Source organism: Lepidochelys olivacea (genome assembly GCF_965140295.1).
Source record: "Lepidochelys olivacea isolate rLepOli2 genome assembly, chromosome: 3".
NCBI classification, from domain to species: Eukaryota; Metazoa; Chordata; order Testudines; family Cheloniidae; genus Lepidochelys; species Lepidochelys olivacea.
In genome coordinates, this window is record NC_140413.1 from 47,178,877 (window position 1) to 47,204,463 (window position 25,587).

General features: G+C 40.8%; 1 protein-coding gene across 2 annotated transcripts in view; it reads left to right on the forward strand.

The window, feature by feature from the left end:
- HCRTR2 (hypocretin receptor 2) overlaps positions 1-23,264 on the forward strand; it is a 68,925-nt gene extending 45,661 nt beyond the window's left edge. The window contains exons 5-9 of one of the 2 annotated variants that reach the window (XM_084623603.1): positions 8,395-8,510; positions 14,265-14,485; positions 16,210-16,331; positions 20,395-20,595; positions 22,923-23,264. In XM_084623603.1, coding sequence (XP_084479729.1) covers positions 8,395-8,510; positions 14,265-14,485; positions 16,210-16,331; positions 20,395-20,595; positions 22,923-23,116 — 854 coding nt within the window. In that variant the 3' untranslated portion in view covers positions 23,117-23,264. Of the gene's footprint in view, positions 1-8,394; positions 8,511-14,264; positions 14,486-16,209; positions 16,332-20,394; positions 20,775-22,922 lie in introns of those variants that run through there. The other variant, XM_084623604.1, reaches the window with a different exon arrangement.
- The last annotated feature ends 2,323 nt before the right edge of the window (positions 23,265-25,587 follow it).

Genomic DNA, 25,587 nt, shown 5'->3' on the forward strand with positions numbered 1-25,587 from the left:
ATGTTAATTATATGGTGGTTCTTGAAACTACTAGTTTTCAGAAACTGTTACATTCCATCTTCCTCTGCCTTGCTAATGTTCAAAGTCAATTGGAAGCCAAGTTCAGATGGATGTGCAATAAGAGGCTCTCTGTGTCTTGGTCATCTTAATGTTCTCCATTGGAACAAATGTTCCCATCCTGTAATGCTTATACTTATACAACACCTATTGATCAAAGGAAGGTAGAGGTGTACAAGGACTGCAGAAATCAGGCCTGTGGAATTTATCTCCAGAGAATAGACCATTGGTCCATTTTCCTGGGACCCTGAATTTGACAGTTGTCTGCATTATATAAATTCCTCAGAAATCTCCCAGATTTACAATTCAAATTGCATACAACTACAGAATTTATAAACCTGCCAGCAATATCGGAAGCAGTTCATTCCACAGATTGAAATTTGGCCTGGACAGCATTACTAACGTTATTTGGAAAACATGATCTATTACAAATGATTGCATCCAAAAAGTACAAATCAGTCCTTCCAGATTACTTCTGCACTGTGCAGTTTTGGAATTTGGGCTACTTTCATGTAGTCTGACTTCCTGTTGCAGTTAGTCCTGGCCACTTCCTTGAACTATTGGGGCTCAACTCTGGTGGGCCCTGGAATAATTCCAGCACTAATAGTGCATGTGAGTTGCGCACTGGGATTCTGACAATGTGTACAATCAACACCTTAATAATACTTAATGATATGTAGTAATCATTCATACTCGGGAAAGTAATGCCAGGATTGCCAAGACATGTAGCTAAAAGGAACGTGGTTAACAGCTTCAAGTTAATAGACTAAAATACAATCAGATCCTTTCTCAAGGTTGTATTTTTTTTTAAAAGCAGTCCAATCGCTGCGATCAGTTTTGTTGCATTGTAATCAGGTTGTGTTTTCATGTATTATTGTAATTGGTTACTTTACGCAACCTTGGGCATTAACTGATGAGGGCTCTTTGATGTGATGTTTTGAAGGTTCCATCTTGGTCCTGGTATAATAATTGAGCCTACAAATTTATCCTAATTGTAAACTCAATTGTAAAAAGTATGTAACAATTCATAAGATATCACAGTAACCTATAACAATAAATACAAGGAGTACTTGTGGCACCTTAGAGACTAACCAATTTATTTGAGCATGAGCTTTCGTGAGCTAAATTGGTTAGTCTCTAAGGTGCCACTAGTACTCCTTTTCTTTTTGCAAATACAGACTAACACGGCTGTTACTCTGAAACCTATAACAATAACTGTTAATGGAAAATATGCGAAAGGATGTCTCAAAGACTGGATTAGTCTAGACCAGTGGCAGGTAACGAGCAGGCCGCATGCAGCCCATCAGGGTAAGCTGATTTTGGGCCGTGAGACATTTTGCTGACATTGACCGTCCGCAGACACGGCCCCTCACAGCTCCCGGTGGCCACAGTTTGCTGTTCCCGGCCAATGGGAGCTGTGGGAAGTGGTGGGCTGCAGGGATGTGCTTGTTGCCACTTCCCACAGCTCCCATTGGCTGGGGACGGCGAGCCGTGGCCAAAGAGAAATACCCAGATGACATCACAACCTCCACCAGCTCCAGCTAAATCCCAACACCACTGGGATGTGGGATTTTGTCATCCCTGTCCCTTGTGTGTCCATTTCCTTCCCCACCTTATTTCTTCTCTTTCCTTTCCCTCTCTGCCTTCTGGTTGGTAAGTGTGTAGCTTAGTTGACCAAGATTGCACATTGTGCCACATCGCTGTAATCCTGTGACCAGAAAGATGCCTAGAAGTAATGCCCTAAATAGCCAAATGCTGCTACAAGTTGGCCAGATCTTGGAGTGCTGCTAAGACCACGTGCTGTGCCTGTGTTCCTCTAGCAATGAGGTTGCAAGTAAGTCAGTGCCAAAGACAGGCGCTGCACTTGTCCTCCTTTCTCTCCCCTTCTGTGTGCATCTGTCTTGTTTTGTCTTCAGAAAATCAGGATGGGACTTTGTCAACAACAGCAATGACTGCTCCAGCCCATCTCAACTAACTTCTTCCCTTTCCTCCATTAGGACAGTTATTACCGTCTTTAACACTGTCTGAAAGACTCTCAAACAGGGTGGAGGTGTTTCATGTGCCTTATGAACATTCTCTACAGCTAAGGGAAGAGGGAACAAGGGGCACTGCTAAAATAAAAGCCTTATTCAACACTTCACATTTACAACTGTTTTTCTATCCTTTCTGGATCTTTAATTAAAGGCTTAAAGATATTTAATGGCATGTTTGCCATGGTACTAAGCAGGGTGAGGTCTCTGTATACCAAACCCTGCACCTTGTTTGAAACCTTTTAATGCTGGACAGTGGCAGGGTCAAGTTAACACCTTTGACTCTTTGGGCCCATTCATTCCATCAAAATTAATACAATGGTCCCTGCTTCTTGTGTATGCAGGCCCATGGTGTTTTCAGTATGTAGATGATATGAACTCCTGTTCTCTATCTCCTCCAACCCAGCCACTCCTCTTTAACGCCTTATCCAGAGGGGCAGAGATGGGAGCTGGTTGGCTCAATCCAGATAAAACTGCAGTGAGTTTCATAGGAGGAGGGAGATGTCCTGCAGATGTGGCATGAATGATACCAGCACTTTTAACTGAGGGAGCAGGTCTATCATTTGTTACTAGCTTTCTCCATCTGAGGACATTGCTGGAAATATTCATCTCACCTGGAGATTCTAATTTCTGTTTATAATTGCAGACCTGACCATCATAATCATGAATTTCTCTCTTCAAGTTTAGATTTACATGTTAAATCGACCCAGAAATAGAAAATGATTAAAGAAAAGATCAGCAGCTCAATAATTACATAGGGTATCTTGCCAACAGCTTGCGATGCCAGTGTTCCAGGACCTGCGCTGGCAGCTTGTTGGTTTACAAGAGAAATGTAAAGTGTTGATATTAATCTGTAGGGCCCTAAATGGCTCAGGAGCAGCCTATTCTAGAGACTGCTTCTCACCCCATGCCTGGCTGCTGCGCTGCAGATGTAATCCACAGAGGCTCAGGAGCTGGAGCCCCCTCAGTATAAACGATAGGGAGCTGCCTGGAGAGCATTCTCCAGAAAGGGCCCATAGTATGTAATGAACTCCCTCCTTTGGTCCAAGATAGCCAGAATCTGCTGACCTTCATGGTATGTTACAAAGGCTGCCACATTTCACAGGCTTTGTGGAAGGTAGGAAGGGACTTGACAAAGGCTGGTATTTGTGCATAGAACAAGGTTTGGTTTGTGTCTGAATAATTTCTGATAGTTGTTTTCAGGTTTGGGGTGAGGGGAAGCCGTTATCTTTATTTCTTATGTGATTGTACTGTTAATGACGTCAAAGGTGCCTCATCTCCAAGATAGATATTTTATTCTGGGTATAAAATATAAAACATGCCTGGAAGTTTTTTTTGAAACCAGAAGCTTTTTTCACTCCACTTAAAGATCATACAGTCCTAGTTTGTACTGCTGGCTTTTCCATTAAATTATGCATCTAACCATAGGACATTCACTTCCATCAAACAGAATTCATACACAATTGAAATTTGATGATGTCACCTCAGTGCTAATTAGTCTACTGGCAAATGGTAGATGCACCTAAAATAATAATCCTCTATTTCAAATTGCTCTATTTTGGTCAGCACCTTCCCACCATGGCTTGGACTCCTTCACAATGAACAAAGAGTGGCAACCTCTATTAATAGATATCTGTGTGTGCCTATTGGAGTTATTGCTAGTAACTGCAAGGGGTGCAGTTGCTCAGCCTCTGTCAACATCCAAGTTCTTTCTAACTGCTTCAGGCTTTCACTCCAGAACAGGAGGAACATTCATGGCCAATTCTAGGCTGAGGATTTTTCAGTCCTAGCCCAGACTAATAATAATAATTTATTTGGGAATGCAAGAGAGTCCCACCTATGAACTGTGTGGAGTCACTTAAGGAACCTGTTTTTACCATGGGTTTTATCATAGTCCATAGTTATCATATGATGAATGTGATGATAAAGACCCACAATTAAAGAAATGTAAATTAAAATGGCTGCATCATGTGTCCAAATCAGCTAACCACACTCTTTTGGTACGGTTGATTAAAAAGGTTAGCAACCAATGTATACTAACCAAACCCACTCCAAGCACTCAAGAGAATATGGAGAGAATCCTCACTTCCACTGCATGGGTGAAGGGAAGACTTTGTGTTCCTTTTCCTCCTAGGTTACTCACAGTAAAGGGCAGCATTCTGCCCTCCAAATCTGAACACTGTAACAAAATTGGAAGTCACTAGATGGCGCCATTAAAGATAAGGTTATAAATTCTGCTTTATGTGAATGTTTAGCAGTTAACACTTAAAATAAATGCTTATTGTCCACTGTGGTGCAGGGTTAGGGGTTTTGTTTTTTGATTCTGAGAATTGTCCAGTAAAGCTTGTTCCCTGGCTAAGCCCGCTCATATTAACTTTCTCAGCAGCTGCCTACAGCGCAAGCAAAACATTGCTTTACATGGGGTAGCATCAAGAAGTTTGCTAGAATTCTGATGTCCAAAGTGAAATTGGCAAAAATGAATCCGAGGAGTGGAAAAGTTCCAGCAACATTCACCGCTTGTTTTCAAGGGACCCTGAAATGCAAAAATGAGGAGGAACAATAATGTTACATGTTGATATGGATTGAAGAGAGAGGTTTATATATGTATTTGTATGTATAAGTGTGTGTCTATGTACACACACGCACATGCATGCACGGCCGGCTCTAGGTTTTTTGCTGCCCCAAGCTCCGAAAGCGCAACTGCCCAAGCAAAAAAAAAAAGGGGGGGGGGGTGGCCGGAACGCCGCCCCTGGCATTGTGCCGCCCCAAGCACGTGCTTGCTTTGCTGGTGCCTAGAGCCGGTCCTGCATGTCAGCTGAGGGCACACCTCTGTCACTGATCTGCTGCAATTATGAATACGCAGCAAGGGCACATTACTTTAGATTTGAATATGTCCCCTCTATATTTGCATTCTGTAAATTCTGCAGTGGAGTACAAGGTGCATGTGAACCCCTAGAATTATGTGTGTCAGAGTTAAAGTTGTTGGCTAAAGACTATATGTTTAATAATTCCAGAAATGATAATGTGTGGGGCAAACTTACCAAAAGTCCATGAAAAGCTGATAAATTAGAGAGCTGAGCCGCATCCTCTGTCATTTCACCCCTTGATCATCGCCATTTCTATGCCACTACTTTTGTTCTAACCTGTCCTTTCAGACCCTTCCTCCATTCCCATCCAACAGACTCTCCATCCCTCATTCCTCAAATCCAAACACCTTTTATTCCATTTCTCCCTCCCCCGCAACACCAGTTGAGCGGTAGGTGGAGTGGGGTGAGACTCTGCATCTGTCATCAAGGATCTCAAGTGTGGGATAAGCACATTGGCAAGTACCATCTCCTCATTCTACCCCCATGAATCCTTTTGAGTTTTCTCCCCTCTTTTCAGCAAAGGGGATTAGACATGGAGATCTTCCCTTTCTTCTTGAAGCAGGGACCACCACACCTGTGTGTCCCCCCTTCCTATCTGAAAGCCCAGGTAGTGGTCCATCTAAGATAAGGACTTTTCTCTCCCCCTCGCCATTCCCCACCCCTGGCTTGTGTGGGACGGGCCGAAGGATTGGGGTTTTCGGTTAGGCAGCTGAAATGTCATTGCTGATCTTTATGCAGAACACTGATGGATGTTCCCACTCAGCACCAGTCTGAGTATGGTGGCAGGGACGAAACCATCTGATAAATGACCAGCATCCCAGACCAGTCCCTCCTCCTGCCTGCTGCAGTAATTACTAAGCAGCTTGAAAGCTTTCTTTTAGCTTGAGAAGCTAAACAGATTCAAGCTTCTTAAGTAAAAGTTCTGCAAAGCTCATTGCCCTGGGTGGAGGAGGGACACAGGTTTCCTTTGATGTTCAGCTGCTAGCACTTTGCAGGTGGCTGAACTTCAAAGGAGAACGCTGGCTTCTTCCTCCAACGTGGCCCATCAGCACTTTGTACTTAGCTGGCCTGCTTTAATGTTTCCATTTTACTCAGACTGCTAAATTGGAAGCCATAAACTCCTGATGATGCCTTGCTGCCTGCAGAGCTCTGCTGGGGCAGGTGACAATGCCTCGGGAGCAGGAAGAATCTGGTCTCAGCTTTCTCATTGACCTCCTCTGGTCTCAATAAATCACATAAACTTAATTTCGCCAGCTGTGAAAGGTGAATGACGGTATTTCCCTGTCTCACAGGAGTATTGTGAGGCTTAATTCATTTAAATTCATCGTGTGTAAAACATTTTTGAGATCATGGCAGCTAAACAAGTGCAACATCATTAACAATAAAATAAATGTTCCAACTACTAGAGAAAAGGTGTTGATGGTATAATTGATGTGAGCTCCACAAACCAAAACATGCAGGGTATACTTACGGGACTTGGCAGCTGGTAATAACGGATACTCAAGAAGGGGTGTGCAGCATTAAAGTGGATAAATTAAGCACTCAAAGGTCAGGAAACTCCAGAAATTAAGATGACCACTCATCCTTAACTCTGCCTCATTTAGAGCAGTATCTTGAACCTGGGTCTTCCACCACCCAGATAAGTGTGCAATCACCAACTTATACAACCAATGTCACTCGTGTTCTCTCCCAATAGTTCCAGCAGAGGGACGATTTCTCTTTCTTTATATAGTTATTCATGAAACAATGCAACAGGTCTCATTTTCATTCCACGTTAGAATGAAAACAAATTTGGAAATCCCGAAATCTTTTGCAAAACAGAAGTCTTGTTTTCCCGCCTGCCCTACAGTGTAACTTCCTTTACTAATATCTGAAAAGAGTACAGTGTATCTATGTAAACATGCATTACTTGTCCCAAAAATACATTCTAAAAGAAACACCATTTTTCATAGTTTTTCAACCACCAAAACTTCACCCTTTTCACACATTATAGACACTGATACTTTGTAAATAATATATTGTGGGTTTTTTTAAAAGTGCACTAGGTCCTCTTGTGGGGGAAAAAACAACTAGTCCTTTGTTTCTAAACCATTTGAAAGCTCTGGACAGAGATGAGAACTCTTGAACCCTACAACTGCTTGCCAGGCGTGCCCAATGTGGAGCACAAATGTATTTACTTCTCTGAAACCTTCTAATACTGTCTTATTCTTCCTCTGACTAAAACCTAAACTAACTTACTTATCAGCTGAGACACACAATCAGTTGCATGGTAAAGTGGAAGGGCACATGGGCACAATTTCTGGAATAAATTCAATTTTGGTAGTATATTACATATCGAATAATCTGACAAGCAATATATAATCTAAAGAGGAAATATTGTAATGTATATACTAAGGGACAGAGTTAAGGTAAGAGGCCAAAATTACTTGGGGGAATTTCCTGACTTCTGAGTCTCTGATTTTGTTAATTCTAACTGAATTAAAGGAACAAAAAACATTCCAGCTTGTGTTTTATAGTGGCTCCATTATATACTTCACTCCCAATCGCCACCATTCAGAGTACATCTTATACATTTATCTCAGGAGCAGAAAGACATCTTTATCTGTCTGCCTTAGGTACTTATATGGCCCTCATTGCTATCTCAGTACCAGAACACCTTACAGTCTTGAATGTATTTATCCTCACAACATGCCTGTGTAGTAGGGAAATTCTGTTATCCCCATTTTCCAGTTGGAGAACTGTGACAGAGAGACTATGAGGTGTACTATTGCACTCAAGGGGGGTGCGATTTCTAAAGCATGCTAACATGTCAGTGCATTAAGTGGCCTGTGGAAACCCTGCTGGTGCTGTTTGAAAAAATGCTATGTTAAAGAGCACAAGGGAGCCTTTGGTGTGTACCATCAGGAGCTACACAGACCAGTTAATACACAACATGTTAGTGCATTTTAGAAACCACACGACCATAGGGTGTGTAGATAAGCCCTAAGTGGTCGCACATGATGTCTATGGCAGCACAGAGACTTGAGCATGGGTCTCCCATGGCCTAGGCTGGCACCCGAGTATTAGACCATGCTTCCTCTCAGTGATGTATTAAATTACAATATTCAGTGCAGACAGAGCGTTTGAATACCTGGATAACAGCTTTTAGATAATAATTTTTAATCAGTACACAATGCTAACACACATGTAACAAAGGAGTGTGACATAGCACTTCACACACCAATGTGGCATACTACTATGAAGCAAAAGCCTGTTTAAAATGTATGAACAGAATGAATCTAAAAGCAATGGACTAATTTCTGCCATCAGATGCATGTATATATCTCCCATTATAATCAATGAGCCCTACATTTGAGTATCTGCAGGTATAATGTGACTTAAAGTAATTTTTAAACTATATTTGTATGTACATTCTTTTTCTATTTTGATTCTCTTTCCAGGTGAGGTCTACCCCAAAATGTACCACATGTGTTTTTTTCTGGTGACGTACATGGCACCATTGTGTCTTATGGTGTTGGCCTATTTACAAATATTTCGAAAACTATGGTGCCATCAGGTAAGTCATTGATTTATATTGGCTTACTATGTTTTTCTATTTGAATGGACAACGTTTTTCTCCAGAAACTCCATAATGCCACACAGGACCTGATCAATACAACCTTTTGTACCCAACAAACTTCAGTAGCAGTTTTGGGTGTGAAATTATAGTCTGCATCCTAGTCTCCTATTTCAGAAACGATGGCAGCCAAGCAGAATGAAAAACAATTTGTGCTCCAGTCTAGGGCAGCCATTTAGGAGATGGAGGATTTCGGGGACAGAGGAAGCAAAAAGATCAATTAAGGGAAGAAGATGGATCCCCAGTTGTCCTGGTTGAAGGTTCCTATTGAGAGAGAATAACTGAGCTCCGAGGATGATGTTACACAGATATTTTATATCGCCCTGGAGCTGCAGAGGTGTATGAAAGTTGACATTTTTTTTTCATTTTGTTACAAAAATTTCAGCTCAGTTTTGAGTTTGTAACAGCTCGTGTATTTGTTGCTGAAATATGTGCCACCATTTTCCAGCAATAATGGGCCCAGTCTGAGAAAAGGTTGCCTTACAAATCTAAAGTTCTGTTTGGAAATGTGGCCATTTTCTCAAATTTTGCACTGCAGTGATAGGAAAACAAAATAACAGCAACAAAATCACCTGAGATGGGTCATAGACTATCAGAGTTGGAAGGGACCTCAGGAGGTCATCTAGTCCAATCCCCCTGCTCAAAGCAGGACCAATCCCTAATATTTGTCCCAGATCCCTAAATCGCCCCCTCAAAGATTGAACTCACAACCCTGGGTTTAGCAGGCCAATGCTCAAACTACTGAGCTATCCCTCCCCACTAAAAATTTTTTGGCCCAGATCCCTAAATGTTTCTGAAAATGTTCACACCATTATTCAGTGCTGGGTCATCATCAGAGACTGCTGTAACATTAAGTATATGGCAGAATGTGGGTAAAACAGGGCTCGGGATATAGAATTCTCCCCCCGAGGAGTTCAGTCACAAATTTAATGAATGCAATGTAATGTAAATACCTTGCAATGCTGGTTACAAAAGTGCCATGCGAACACCTGTTCTCACTGTCAGGTGAAATTGTAAATAAGAAGTGGGTAGCAATATATCCTGTAAATGTAAACAAACTTTGTCAGAGCGATTGGCTGTGTTGTAATTAAAATCAATATTTTTGAAAATGTAGAAAAACATCCACAAATATTTAATAAATTTCAATTGGTATTCTAAACAGTGCAATTAAAGCTGCAATTAATTACAATTAATTTTTTGAGTTAATCACGTGAGTTAACTGCAATTAATCAACAGTCCTATTCTGAATCTTTGGTAATAACCCCAAGTAAGGAATCATGCTGTTTATCAGAATGCCATCTAAATATTCTGCTGCTGCAATGTACCAATGATCTTGCTAGACATACATGATGATGAAATCCAAAGTACTAACAGCCAAGGCATTCCCAGGCCTTGACAGAAAACTTCTTGAAGCAGTTTGTTTTAAAATGAGGGCTGTTTCTAAAGTGAATCTTCAGGTGATTAAAAGTTAGCCTCCATGACTCACTCACAAGACATCCCTATTGTGTTTTACTCTCTGTCTGCTCTCCAAACTTATTGATCATGTCTTTGCTTTGCAAAGTCTTTGCAAACATGGTTTTATCATCTCAGAATTAGGAGCTTTATGGAAGCAAAGGGCAACAGCATCAGCCGCCTGGCTTTTAGAGTAACCTATGTTGTTTACTAATAGGCAGGGATCCCTCCTGTTCACAAGGATTTTGTTCCTTTATGAATCATGGAGAAGAGATAAAGCAAGAGCTGAACAATCTCCTTAGGACTGAATGGCTTTATGCTGGACATGCTGACACACATTCAATAATTAAGAGAGTCACATACATGTGCTTAAATGTTTTGGGCCCATTGTGGTTTTGTTTTCAAAATTTTTCCGAGTTTTAAAAGCAAGATTATGATGCTTGGCTTTCCAGCTTGATACACGTGGGGGTGAAAACAGCCCACAACTTCTAGTGCCAGTTCTAACCATTCTAAATGCTGATGTAAAGCATCTGAGGATTTTAGAGAGCTTATTTGTGTTCTACAAATCGTCTCAGCTAAATGTGTCCGTATAATTCAGTTGATAGTAATAATTGGTAAAAGTGTGTGTTGTGCTGGTATGTATGTGATTAAAATATGCATCAGTAGTACATATGTAAGCCAAGCTTTATTCTCTTCAGGCTATAGTACTTTAGCAGCCTGACTGTGAGTATGTATTAAAAATTTTTTTTGCCTGCAACATCTTATGAATTATTTGCTTATTGGCTTAAGGAGGCAAATTCTTGCAATTCTTATAATGCCTCCAAAATGGAGATAGAACAGAAACAGGTTTCTTTAGATAAGTTCTCAGCAGTAACTCCTACAACACTGGGCAGCTTTATAGGATGTACAAGGAGATCAACATTGTACCACAATCTGTATCTGTGATCCGCTCTTGCTATTAGAAGCATTTGAAAAGCAGATTGGTCATCTCTAACCACAGACTCATCAATCATGTCTCGTGTTTCATTAGAAATAAGCCATACAAAGTCTTGAGGCAAGATTCCATTTCTTTGTACCCAAATTGGATGCAAATATCAATAAAGCTTGTCAGAAAAATTTTGTTGAAATGAAATTCTAACAAAATCAAGAGGAGAGGAAATTGTCAACATATTTGGGAGGGGGTTGTTTTCTGATCAGTTCTTGCTACTAATATGGTAACTCAGAAAACAAGATCAGATCGAAATAGAAGGAAAAGCTTCAGTTTTGGCATTAGAAGAACAGAACATCAAAATACTTCCTAGAGCCCAAATTCAGGTTTTTGTGTAGCACCTCTCTGTGTAGTTTCTCAGCAGTGAGATGGAAAAGACCCAATACCATAAATCAGAGTCAATTCTGCCATTAGAGTAGGATAAATCCCCGAGAATAGGACATACTGATTTCAGATACTAAATTGACAAGACTATGGATCTTGGCCAAAAGGCTGTGAATCCTCAGTGGTGTGATGTCAGAGTTCAGATTTTATTTCTTGTGTTTATAAAAACACCTGAAATATACTAAATGTTATCCTGTGTCCCGCGGTTCCCTACAACCCAACTTCACTGATTTCCTGTTTGTCATTATGGATCTTCACTGGAAGGTTACAGTGAACTTGAATCAAGTTTTTTTAAAAAAAATCCTAAATTAAGAGCTTGTCTACACAGGCAAATTTTTCCAGAGTAAGGTCGGGTGCCAATTTGAAGCATGACAGCTATTCCTCAAAACTCCCCCCATGGATTTATTAGAAGTGGATTAAACTGAACTGGAAAAAAGGCTCTTTGATTCCAGAATAAGTATGTCCATACAGGGAGCTATTCTTAAATAATTATTGCAGAATAATGATGCTGGGCACTTTCCCTGTGTAGAAAAAATGTGTATAACGAAGGACTGGATCTTGCAAGCTCTTATACATGTGCATAACTTTATTCATGTCACTAGTCCTGTTGAAGCCAATGGCACTGCTCACAAGTAAAGCCATGCACATGCATAACTGTTTGCAGAACCAGGGCCTAATATTGCCCTCATATTATAAACGCTCACAGTTCTCAGAAAAAGTAGATCTTTTCACATGTAGCCTTTCATACTTGTTCTCACCCCTGAAGTATTTTGGGGAAGTTGAAGCAAAATCCTTTTATGTGTTTGAATTATGGGAGGGTGGGGGAAAAAAAGTCTTTTGGTACATGACAAATTAACTAGTTGGGGGAAATAAACCCAGAAACTCCCTTGCTGAACTTTACAGAATTAGTTGAAACTTTTCAAGTGACCAGTGCTTTAAACAGATTTAAAATGGAGATATAAACAGTGGGAAAATACTGAAGATAGAAACAATTGTTCCTGCACAGTTTGACGTTTTCATTATATTTGTGCTCATGAGATTCTCTGTGAGTGAAGTTCACCTGTAGTTCCGAGGGCCAGCATAAAACCTCTTGGGAGGGGCAGTGAAGGAGATGGAGAGAAAATAGTCCCTGCTTTAGAGATAAATGTAAAAACACCTGCTTTTCAGCCTGGCCTCAGACAGTCCCTTTGTGTGCTGTCCCACAGCATGTATACTTACTGAAAAGAAAACCAAAGCCTGTCTCCTGCAAACAGGGGAGTCAAAGTTTTTAGTCATGGGGGGATCAGAGAGGGAGAATGTGAGGGGCAGGAGGCTATAAAGAGCGAGAAGTATGGAAGCAAGTGTTGGAAAGGACACTATGGGGAAGCAGAGAGGAAGAATGGGAGAGGGCCTGAGCAGCTGGAAGCTGGAGAGTAGCCATGCTTTGTGTGTGTTTTTCAGGTTGAATTTTCAACCCAGAAGGATGACACACAAATAGGGAGTGGGGACTAGCTTTGCCTTAAGTCTCAGAAAGGGGAAGGCCGACACAAACAAGGATTTTTTAATCTCATGCTCAGCCCAGTTTTATGATTTTTAGAGTCCACCTCATGGATATGTAATGCTTTTGGTGAATTCTTCTTCTAGGTAGGGACTAGCACCTCCTCCACAGGAGACATTAACAAATGCTGAGGAGTTTCTGGTGCCCTGCTGCAGGAAATTAAAGCAATGAGACATGTGAGCTGCCTGGGCTGAAGGAGAACTGGGGAAATAGCGAACGTGAGTGCTAGGCAGCAGTGGGGAATTGACCCCATGTACTGTGACAGAGGCCCTGACCAGTGTAGCTGTGTCTCTGCAAGAGCACAGGCTTCCTTTGCAGTTAGTCAGCTGCTTACCCAGAACGTAGATGTCCAAGCTCAACCTGGCACAGCACCAGCTCCTGAGGGATCCAGTGAGTCCATGTCTGCACTGGTGTTGGGACCACAGACCCCTGGCTAGCTGCTCTGACTAAGGAAATGCAATCTTTTCCAACCACAGGAAGTGAGAGAGCAGAGCTCTCCCATTCAGTCTCGATGGGGTGTCTGTGCATGATGAGGTGCCCAACAGATGCACTTTCAGTTAGTCCCACTGAGGCATCAGTCAGAATGCTGAGGAGGCAAAAATGAGCATCTCTTGCCCCACAGGTCACCTTTATACTAATTGAGAAGACTTTAACCTGGTGCCCCTTTCCTTTATTCTGTAACCCTGTCTTAGCTAAAATGTCCTTTTTTCTCCATACTGTCTGGGTTTTCTACCACTGGCCCTCCTTCCTCCATGAGCAGCTTCTCCAACAGCAGGCTCTTGGTGCTTACCAATCTCCAGAGAGCAAAGTGAGCCAGCACCTACTCATTTAGACATGTCGTTGGATAGGCTAACTAGTCATACATCCTGTTATGATTCCCTCTCTCCGCCCAACACGCACACACCATTTGCAAATCTCTGTTAGGAATACCCTGGGCAACGACCACAATGCAGAAAAAATAAGTTCACTCCCCCCAATAAATAGGGAAAGCACAGCTGCCTTATGGACCCTTAGGACACATATTTGAAAATGCAATGAGCATATAAAGCCGTGGATGCACACAGTTATGTGCATAGTTCTGTTCTTACTAAGTCATAGCTGGGATTGTCTGTATAATACCTTTGAAACCCTGTTTCTCTTAAATGAACAGCAGTGTTGGATTAAAGTGTTTGTTTGACAAGCTACTAAACTGTACTGTGTTATCATGGAGCTTTATTTCAGCCTGTCTGTCTTTTTTGTATTAACTTCCTACGATGCTTCTTTTTACGTGGTGATGAATTTCCCTTAGAGAAACAGCATTAACGAAGATTCCATTTACTGTTTAATCTTTTAGATCCCAGGAACTTCATCAGTAGTTCAAAGAAAATGGAAGCCTCTGCCCTCTTTAGCACAGCCCCGGAAACTGGGACAATCAACCAAGTCAAGGATTAGTGGGGTAGCAGCTGAAATAAAACAGATTCGAGCCAGGAGGAAAACAGCACGAATGCTAATGGTGGTTCTCTTGGTTTTTGCACTTTGCTATCTACCAATTAGTATCCTCAATGTCTTAAAAAGGTAAAGTTTGTTCACAAGCAGTAAAGAGTTTGGGGGAAGTTTTCTGTCTAAAAGCATTTCTCTATGATGTGGTTTGCTATATTCTTTTTTTTAGTTTTGAAATAGATACCCACATATTTTACAATAAAGAAACTGAAGCTCAGCGAGCAGCTGTAAGCAAATTGTTAGCTAAACAATTATAAGGGCAGAAATTTGGGGTCAGATTGTAAAACCCGTGTTCACGTTGGCGGTCACTTACTCATGCAAGAAATCTCATTGACCTACACATTCAAACTTATTTTTGCGTGAATGGACTCCGGGAGTGTAGTATCTGATGGAGAACACTGGGTAGGGTAGTATTCAGTAGGACTGCCCTGGTGTATGGCTTGACTCCATGTGAGCATGTGTAGCAGAATTAAGCCCAAACGATTTTGTTCTGGTGTTTCAAATATTAAAATTAATAACTGATCTGTATATAACTATGCAGAAATTTACCAAAATCAGGGAAGCAAGCAAGCTTTTATTGTTTAACGAAAGCAAAAATATAAAGTGTTCCAATTCTTCCAAGCTCGGAAGATGCTCCCAGAATATAATAAAAGTCAAAGGAGAATTTTTATGAAGACTTATTATATTGATATCAGAGTAATCAATGAATCAGTAAATAATAGGCAAATCAATGAATTTTATGTGTGGCTATTTTTGCCAAACAGTATATTCAGTAAACACTCTGTTCTATCAGTTCATTGTCTCTCTCTCACACTCACACACACACACACACACTGACAAACTGGGGAGAAATTATACTGTCTGACCTCCAATGACATTTATAGCTGCGAAGGTGATGAGCATAGTGTCACTGTCTTGGCACGATTACATTAAGTAAAATGTAACAAAAAGAACTTAATTGTATTGCCCTGATGAAAGATAGACATACAAGGTGGATATCTTTTATGGGACCAACCTCTGTTGGTGAGAGGGACAAATTTTCGATCTTACACAGAACTCTTCTTCAGCTCTGTGGAAGCTCAAAAGCTTGTCTCTCTCACCAAAAGAAGTTGATCCAATAACAGATATTACCTCACCCATCTTGTCTCTCTAATATCCTGAGATCAACACAGCTACAACAACACTGCCTACCTGAAAGTCCTCTGGCAAATGTCAGATGCATGGGTGCCACTTCTCTATTTTCTGTGTATTCATATTGTCAAACTGGAGGGAAGCTTGTAATCAGAGAGTTAACATGAACATTTCTGCTATAATCCATAGTGATTAAATGCAGCAGCCTCCTGCACAAGGACATGAGGGGATGCTGCTGGAGCCACTGCAGTCCAGCTATTTTGGGCCAGCAGAGAATCCACAGGCAGCCAGTCAGTGCCACCCTAACTCTACAGCAGCCTCGTTGCGCTAGGAGCTGGGCCCAGAATTGAGAGGCTGGATCCAGAATTGGGAGATTGTCGTATTGGCTTAAAGACACATTTTCCCCCCTTGCCTTGGATGGTATAAATTACCCTTTTGTTATCTAGCTGGGTGCCATGTGTGCATTGAAGACAAAACTGCTTGTGGCTTCTGCGCTGTGCAAAACCATCATGGAAGCTGGTTGTTGGGTGGGAAGAGGTTTTGTATTTTCTTGGGAAAGCTGGATGTGTTGGGCTTTATATGATACCGCAGATAGAATAAAAGTACAGCATTTATATTTAGTCTTATACGCTGTCTTTCAGGCTGGCTTTTTCCTCTTTATTTTGCAGGGTTTGGGGGATGTTTAACTATGCTGATGACAGAGAGACTGTGTATGCCTGGTTTACATTCTCGCACTGGTTAGTGTATGCCAACAGTGCAGTGAACCCTATCATTTATAACTTTCTCAGTGGTGAGTTTCCAGATGATCACTGTGTTACATATTGAAAATGTAGTTAAAGTGTAATGCATAGTAATCAGTTAGGTTAAAGACTGACCTGAAAATTGAGCAGCAGCACAACTGAACCGCTGGGATCTAGGTGCAGGTCCTGATAAGTCCCTCTATCCTCACGGTCTGCTACACTTGTTGAGTAGCACCTTGCCTTCTCAAGTATCCCCATTAATTTTATAGGGAGTGCTCATCTGAATCAGGGTGGGTCTAAATTTCAAGCTGAAGGTGTCACCCCAGCACTAGCTCTAATAGAACTAGCAAGCTAAAAATGGAGCATAGCCACAGCAGTGGGAGCAATGGGAAGGACTAGCCGCTTCAAGTATGTACCCATCCAAGACTCTAGGCACACAGACAGGGTGGCTGTCCCCTCCTGCTGCTCATGCTATTTTTAGCACGCGAGCTTGATCAGAGCTAAGGCGACTATGTCTCCTCAAGCTGGAATTACCCCACTAGCTTGAAGTGTAGATTTTGGGGTGCAATGATAAGGGTTGGAGGCAGGGCCCTAGCCCTCCCACCTTTGGTGCCTGTTGGAGCTGGAAATTTGGCCCAGCTTCCCCCATATGACGGGAGGCAGACATGCCAAATTTGAATGGTGTTGCAACCCCATGCACTGCATTGCAATGCCACTCACTCAAATTTGGCCTGGCCACCTCCCTGTCAGGATGGCAGGTCACTGGGGCCAAATTTGAGCAGAGCTGTGACGCCATGCAGAGGGGAGAGCTAGAAGGTGGGTGTGGGGGAATACCATAGGACTAGGGGCATCAGGAGGGCAGGGGGGAGAGCGCTGGTCAGGGTACAGAGCAGTGGGTAATGTGTGGGTTTGGAAGCAGCAGGAGAGTGGCGGGGAGAGCTTGGGGCTGGGTTCAGGACAGAGGAGGGTGCCTAAGGGTGGCAGAATCTGGCCCTGAGTAAGGGCTACAAGTATTGTGAGGACCTCATAATTAAGGGGGAAATTTTATGTTACTTTCAGTTAATCCTTTCCAGGACTTAAATGGCAGGAATCCCCCTTGGGTGAGGGGAGAAAGGAGGGGAGGTTGCTGAATCTCAGAAGATTCTCTACCTAGATGAAAGAAAAAGGACCTATGTGTTCTTATAGTTTTACTGCTGGGGATTTTTGAAGCTGTGGTGAAAGAGATATTTTCTAAAGATAAATGAAGCAGTAGAAAAATATTACAAAATACAATTTTATATTTTAGTATCTACCTGCTTGTTAGTGTAACAATACTGTGCCTTTGTAAAAATAATATAATGTAGAAATAGTCTTAAAATATTCCTAACTGACATTTATTTACCATTCTCTCTTCTATTACCTTTGATCCTTCTCTATTATTTGTATGAGACTGTTTTCAGTAGAAATATAGTATGTAAAAAAAAAATCACCAAACATTTCTTCAGTCCTCTTACCATTTAGTTTGGTTTGTTGCAGGCTTGATCACAACTAGTGATAGATGAAGTTTAGAGGTGTAGTTCAGATAAGGTTTGGATAAACTTTTGGATGCTCATCTGGGTATCCAAGGTTTGCAAAACTATCCAGGAAATCTAATGAGAATAGGATTTGCTGTTCTTATTATTTCCAGTCAATTCAGCGATATCTAGCAAACAATGACCTGTTAACCAAGATTTCTGGCTACTGTTGTGGCCGTTGGGCCTACAGATTTACCCTAATTGTGAGCTCAATTGTGAAAAGGAAATGGAAGTTCATAAACTGTCACAATAACCTAGAACAACAACTGTTAATGTGGAAAGGTGCAAATGGGAGACAGAGTGAATTAGTACAAAAGAAAAAGACCAACTGAAATAATTCAAGGATGGTGTTAAGATCATGTCTGGTAAGCTAGAGAAGTGAGGGACTAGAAATCAGTGAGCCAAAATTGTTAGAGTTTAGGCCCAATTGGTGGACAGAATAATGAAGGGATGAGCAATTCCATCCATCACTCACTTGGGGTCCATAAAAGAAGAGACTTTGAGAGAAAGTCAATGCTGGCTGACCAAAAGCAGGGAATGTGAATGCTTGCTGACAGAAAAACAAGAGAAGGGGAAGGAGTGAGCTTCACCACCATGCTGCCACCCCCACCGTCTCTTGGGACCTAATCCTGAGGTGGACCAGGCCAGAGAGAGGGTCCCAAAGGACACCTCCACCAGCTTTGGCTAAATCCCAAACACCACCCGGGATGTGAGACTTCCTCCCCTCCCCACACCCCAACTTGTCCTTTTCCTTCCCTACCTTATTTTTCTTTCCTATCCATTTCCTTATTCTTTCTGTCTAATAAGGGTCTGGCTTAGCCAGCCAAAACTGTCTTTTCTGCAACAATGCTGTAACTGTGACCAGAAAGGTGGCTAAAAGCAATGTCCTAAACAGCTCAATGCTGGTAAAAATTTGCCAGGCCTTGGAGTGGCCAATAAGACATGCTGTGCCTGCACTGAGGTTGCAAGCAGTTTTCCAGCAGTGAGGGGGATGCATGTGTGGTTTTGTCCTTTTAGGAAACAGAATCAGACTTTAACAACAGCAGCAATAGCTCTATCCCATCTCTAGTAACCTCTTCTTTTTTTCCAGAAAGGACAATTATTACCATCTCAAAAACAGTCAAACAGGCGTTTTCCTTCTAAAACTCATTACAGCCAAAAGGAAAGGAAATAAGGGATGCTGTAAAAATGAAAGCCTTACTTAAGACTTCACATTTCAAATTATTTAATTTGTTTCCCCCTGCATCTTTTAAATAAAAGATTAAAAACATTTTAAAGGTGTCTTTGCCCTGGCACTAAGGAGGCTGAGGTCTCTATATACCAAATGCCAAACCTTGTTTTAAACCTTTTAATGTTGGACAGTTTTAGGGTCATGGTAACACCTTATCTCTCAGGGTCATTTATTCAATCTAAATGAACACAACATCAGTTATTGGTTCAAGACTCAAAATTTGGATCTAGAGCCTTAGAACACTAAAATTCAGGGTATTTGGATGTGGGACACTCTTATTGCAACACATCTGTTTCTTCTCCCAGCTTAAACTTATTAACACAGAGGCAACATCAAAGAAAAAGGTGTACAAGAGTTAGCCAAACTTTTCTGAATGTGTTTGGTGTTTAATTTAAAGTTTTTACATGGAAATCTGGGGGCTCTTATGCTATCCAAAAGGCTTCATACCAAGCGTCTGTTCTGTTTCTCCTGGTGTTTACTTATATTGTACCATCTCTTTGGTACCTGAACACAAACATTCATTCATTTAGCCTGTTAGGAAAGTAAGTTTTAATATCCCCTCTTTACAGATGAGAAAACTGAGACATAGAGAGATTAAGGGTGTGATTCTGATCTCATTTTACATGGGTGTAAATCAAGTCACCATTGAAGCGACTGTGAAACTGGTGGGAGATGTGAATAATTTGTCCAAGGAAACCTGTGGCAGAATGGGGAATAGAACTTAGGACTCCTGACTTCCAGCCCTGTTCTTTAAATACACACCATCTTTCCTGTAATGAAATTCATTGTAGTAACAATTTCAGTGTGTCCCCAATTATTTCAAAGGTCCTGAAAATGGACAGAATAGGAGCTTCTTTAAATGACCACTGTAATATACAGAAAATCAGATATTTCTTTATCTTTTTAATCCGGTTTCCTTTGTAAAATGTGCAAGGTAAAACAGAAATTAGTTTTGTCCTCGCATTTCACGTCAAGTAATAGCCCAATCATTTCAACCTACTCAAGTTCAATTATTTGTTTTCATAAAATGTGTTTTATTTACTCAACAAACAAACTGGAACATTACCTTAAGAGCCAGTCTAGTCTGCCATGTAAAAATTAATTTAGTATTCCTACTACACCTACTATAAATCCTTATTAAAAGGTGGAATTTTGTTGCCTTTTCCTGAATCACTAAAACTGTTCTTGCCTGCTTTTGTCGTGTTAGACGAGTACTTGATTATTTTGGATTCACTTTGGCACTAGCTAACCATGTCTCTTCCATATGCTAGCTTTATTAAAACACCATTTGTATAATAATGTTTTTGTGCATTCTTTTTTGATTGACAGGAAAATTTAGAGAAGAATTTAAAGCAGCTTTTTCTTGTTGCTGGCTTCGCATTCACCATCACCAGGATGAACGACTCACCAGAGGTCATGCAAGCACTGAAAGTCGGAAATCCTTGACCACCCAGATCAGCAATTTTGATAATGTTTCAAAACTTTCAGAACATGTTGTGCTGACCAACATGAGCACACTCCCAGCAAATGGTACTGGACCTATTCACAACTGGTAGTATACTTGTCCCTGTCTTTTGATGCCTTTGTAAATTAAAATTTGATCTTACATCCAACAGTCTTTTAACCAGTGACCACAAGATTGCAGGGCAAAGAGTGTAGAACTGTGAACTGACAGCAAGTAATATCATTTTACAAAATGTGTTTTATAAATTCACCCACAACTTTGTTTATAAACTTAGAGAGTTATAATTTCATATAATTTGCTTTGAAGCTGTATACATTGGAATTTCAGGGGAGGGTAGTATGTTGTTTAAATATTTTCATTGGATTTCTACTTGTTTTGATCTTGCAGTAAAGAGCAAGTATCTGGAGATGTATACAATATTTGACTTTAAGTCAGAATGTGTGTATGAAATCAGCCAGTATTCAGCTTTGTGTTGATTCTCCGACTGTGCCACGATATAGCAGAAATTTTTTAGAACAGACATTCTCTCCAAACTTGGATGCAAACCTTTTGCATTCCCTGAATGTCAATGAAAATTTCAAAGTATCTTTTCATAAACAGCTTTGAATCTGAGCTGTCTTAGTCATGTGGAGAAGTCATATGATATTTTCTTCTCTTTCTCACATTGTCTGAGACTAACCTAGGTGCTGAGGAGGAGTGGCAAAGCCATTATCATTCAGTTTCTCAGAAAGAGGGTGCTTTTAGATGTGCCCTAATTCTCTCACACAGTGGGCTCTGCTATATATTCTGTTATTTGTCTTATATCCCAATGTAACTTTGCAAGGGAAATCAGGTGTCTAGCTCTGTGGAATAAGGTTTAAGGAAGGCCTTTTGTCCAGTCGTCTAAAAGTCCTACTGGTAGGCATCACTGTTGTTTGTACTTGGACACTGCATTATAGATTTTACTTTAATGGAACTATCTAAGCCTCACATGATTAGGTTTTGTTCAGCAAAGGGATATTACATTGCAAAAAAATCAGAATTCTTCTCTGGAGTCACACTCAGATTCATGTCGGCTCCTACAAAAACTCCTCAAACTATCAGACCTACTGTCTGAAATTATTTTAGTGCCTGATACTGCATCCGTTGAAGACATCAGGTATAGGATGAAGCCTTTAGCTGTTACTGCCTGGGATATATTTTGTTGTTTGATATTATCTTAATCTGTGCTATATAGGTTTTTATACTGTGCTCCTCTTCGTGGTATCTGAGCACCTTCCAGTAATGCATTAAGCAATGTGCCATGTGTCGTTTGTTCCCGTGTCATGTTGGTTTTGATATCAGACATCCTCAAAAATGGAAGAGCAGAGTTGATTTCTTATTTCAGAACAAAGCTCCAAACACGATGAGGCAGTAGCATCAAGAAGAGGGATATAGTCCCGTGATCCCATACATAGGCATAGCATGAGCTATGTATATCCATACCACCTGCAAGCATTACAAACCTATTGCGCACATGTATATCATGAATTTCCCAGACCTACCTAGTACCAACCAACATGTAGGGTGGTGGTGACTCAAACACTGGTCCTCTGGAAAAAGATTGCTGTATTCTCAAGGGAAAGCAGACATGGAAAAGGCTAGTTTATTTGTTGCTCCTACCAGAGTTTATTATTTGATTAAACTTTAATTTGCTCATCTTCCGTCCTGTGGCTGTTTCTGTGTATGTGGCACAGGTGGGGTTCATCGATACTACACATTTACACCAGTGAGAAGGGATTCTGGTTGGGGAAGCCTCTCTAACTGTGTCGCTGCAGATGCTGCTCCTGCTCGAGTTCATTATTTTTCATAATTCTCAACTCTGTGCCTGTGTCTGAGCGCCATACAATTAATAAAAGTCAGAAGTGCTTTGGGTACACGATGGAATCCTGATAAGGACCAGGCCAGTGTATCTACTGATGAATCTACTCATTGGCTGAATGTTAAATAAGTAGCAACTAAAATGTAACAGTTGGGAGAGTGGCTGGTTTGAGCAAAGGTAATATTCCATCCTACCTTTTTAAAGTTCTTACATTACACCCATCTTCAGGGGCTCTGAGTATTGGATATTTTCAGGTAAAATATAACACTGTAAGACTAAATCAGGGTTCTAAATTAACAGCCATTGCGTGTAAATATCATTCAAATGTTTGAAAATATGAAAATTCAGAGAGAAATATTGTGACATGAGGTTTTTTTTTTTTTTTTTAAGCAGAATTCCCCATAGCCTTCAGTGGAGGATTCTGCTGAAAAAATGATGGCAGTGTTTAGAAACTTTTCTCCTAGGTGATGTCAATAGACCTTTGATACTATCGACAGAAGACTCCAGTCTGGCCCCATTTGTAAGCAGTAAAATCCATATTATATGTTACAGGTGTCACGGCCAAACTCAGCCCATTGAAGTCAGTGGAATTGCACCTGCGTACATCAGGGATGAACATGACTTCAAGTTTAGATGAAGCAGAAAGAGTTTCTGTGGAAGACAGTGGCACAACAGAGAATACAAAGTGGGCCAAATTCATCCCTGGTGTAACCAAACTGACCTTACTGGAGTTACACCAGGGATGAGGTTTGCCCTGTACATTTAAAACAACCTGTGAATGGCATTCCAGTAACAACACAACAGTTGGACAAAGGGATTCCCCCAAAATGACTGCTTCTTCAATTCCCAGTCTCATGGAAACTTACTTACCTCCTCATGAGCTAAACATACAGAATTCACGTCCTTGTAAGACGTTTTAAAGAATATATTGCATCATGCTTTGTACATACTGGATATATTTATTTTTAATGTGTTCCAGATGCCATGTAACATTCTCAAATGCATCATGTAAAGAACTCAGTATTTCAAAGCAAGGAGTCATTAACATTTATATTATGTACTGATACCATTAATGACAGTTTATCCTCCTATGCATTAGTGGAATTTTGGAATTACTTTTACATGTGATACACAAATGCATGGAGTCTGGGCAATAAAATGAAAGATCTGGAATACTAGTGCAGGAGGGCAAACCAGACACAGGGATTACAGAAACATGGTGAAACAGCACTCATGACTGGTATTGAAAGGTATGTCTGTTTAGGAGAGCTAGAAATAAAGATGTGCATCTATGAAAACTGTAAAGAAAAAAGAAGTAGCAGTATAGACAAAACAGAAGCTATTTGGGTCAAAATCACCTTGGGGAAGGATTGCAAAAGAGGTTCTATTGGGACAGCTATAAGGGTCTGCTATAGATCCCCAGGGTCGGACTCCGATATGGATAGTAGTATTTATCTTTCTAATAATATTACCATTTTTGAGGATGACAATAAATATTAGAGAGGAAAACACTACTGTGAATTGTGTCATAATAGGAGATTTTATCTTCCCAGATATAGATTAGAGAATAAATGCTTCTTAATACTGGTAGGGCCCAGTTGTTCCTGGATATGATAGATGGCAGTTTTCCTCATCAAATTGTTGCTGAACCAGCTAGGTGTGATGCAGTTTTAAACTTGGTTTTTGTAAGCAGTGAGGAAATCATAGATAAGATGGTCGTAGGAAATTACCTTGGACTGAGTGATCATGAGTTTAAATTAAATGCAAAGGTAAACAAAACCAAGTTGTCAGCTATGTCTTTTTATTTCAAAAGGGTAACCTTTGGGAAATCAAGGGAATTAGTTAAAGAAGTCAACTGGCTTGGAATTTCTTTAAATCAGCCATACAAAAACTATCTGTAACTTGAAAAGGAGTACTTGTGGCACCTTAGAGACTAACCAATTTATTTGAGCATGAGCTTTCGTGAGCTACAGCTCACTTCATCGGATGCATGCCATGGAAACTGCAGCAGACTTTATTTATACACAGAGAATATGAAAAAATACCTCCTCCCACCCCACTGTCCTGCTGGTAATAGCTTATCTAATAGCTTATCTAAAGTGATCATCAGGTGGGCCATTTCCAGCACAAATCCAGGTTTTCTCACCCTCCACCCCCCCACACAAATTCACTCTCCTGCTGGTGATAGCCCATCCAAAGTGACAACACAATGTGCATGATAATAAAGTTGGGCCATTTCCTGCACAAATCCAGGTTCTCTCACCCCCTCACCCCCCCTCCCAAAAACCACACACACAAATTCACTATCCTGCTGGTAATAGCTCATCCAAAGTGACCATTCTCCCTACAATGTGCATAATTAAGGTGGGCCATTTCCAGCACAAATCCAGGTTTTCTCACATCCCCCCACCCCCATACACACACAAACTCACTCTCCTGCTGGTAATAGCTCATCCAAACTGACCATTCTCCAAGTTTAAATCCAAGTTAAACCAGAACATCTGGGGAGGGGGGTAATTTGCATCCCACTGAAGGACAAAAAATTCATAGGGAAAAACTCCAGCCCCAGCTGAATGACTAACCACCTCAAAAAGGTTATTAGGAGTAAGCAGAGAGCCTATAAGGAATGGTAAAAGGGATAGATGAGCAAAGAAAGGTACATCTTGGAGGTTAGACAATGCAGAAATTGCTAAACGTCAAACTGAATTAGCTCTTTCCAAGGAAATTAAAAATAGATCATATGAGTTTTTTAGTTACATAAATAAGAAATAAGGAAGGATGAGGTTGGATGCAATGAGTGAGGCTATAAGAGGAGGAGATTCAAACTAATTTAGGTATGGCCCAAAAACTAAATGAATACTTTGCCTTGGTTTTCAATAAGCATGATAATATGGAACATGGGCATGAAGGCAGGATGGCTGGTGGAAATGAGCATAGAAATGGAAATTACCACATTTCAGATGGATGAAAAACTCAAGAGTTTAATGCATTCAAATGGGGAGGAACAGATAATTTTCATCCCAGAATACTGAAAGATCTGGCACATGAGATTGCTAGTCCAATAGCAAGGATTTTTAATTAATCCATCTATTTTGGGGTAATGACTGGAGAATAGTTAACTTTATACCTATATTTAGGAAAGGGGTGAGGAAAAGTCATTTGGTCAATTACAGACCTAACCTCAGTAGTGTGCAAGACTTCAGAAGGAAAATTAAAA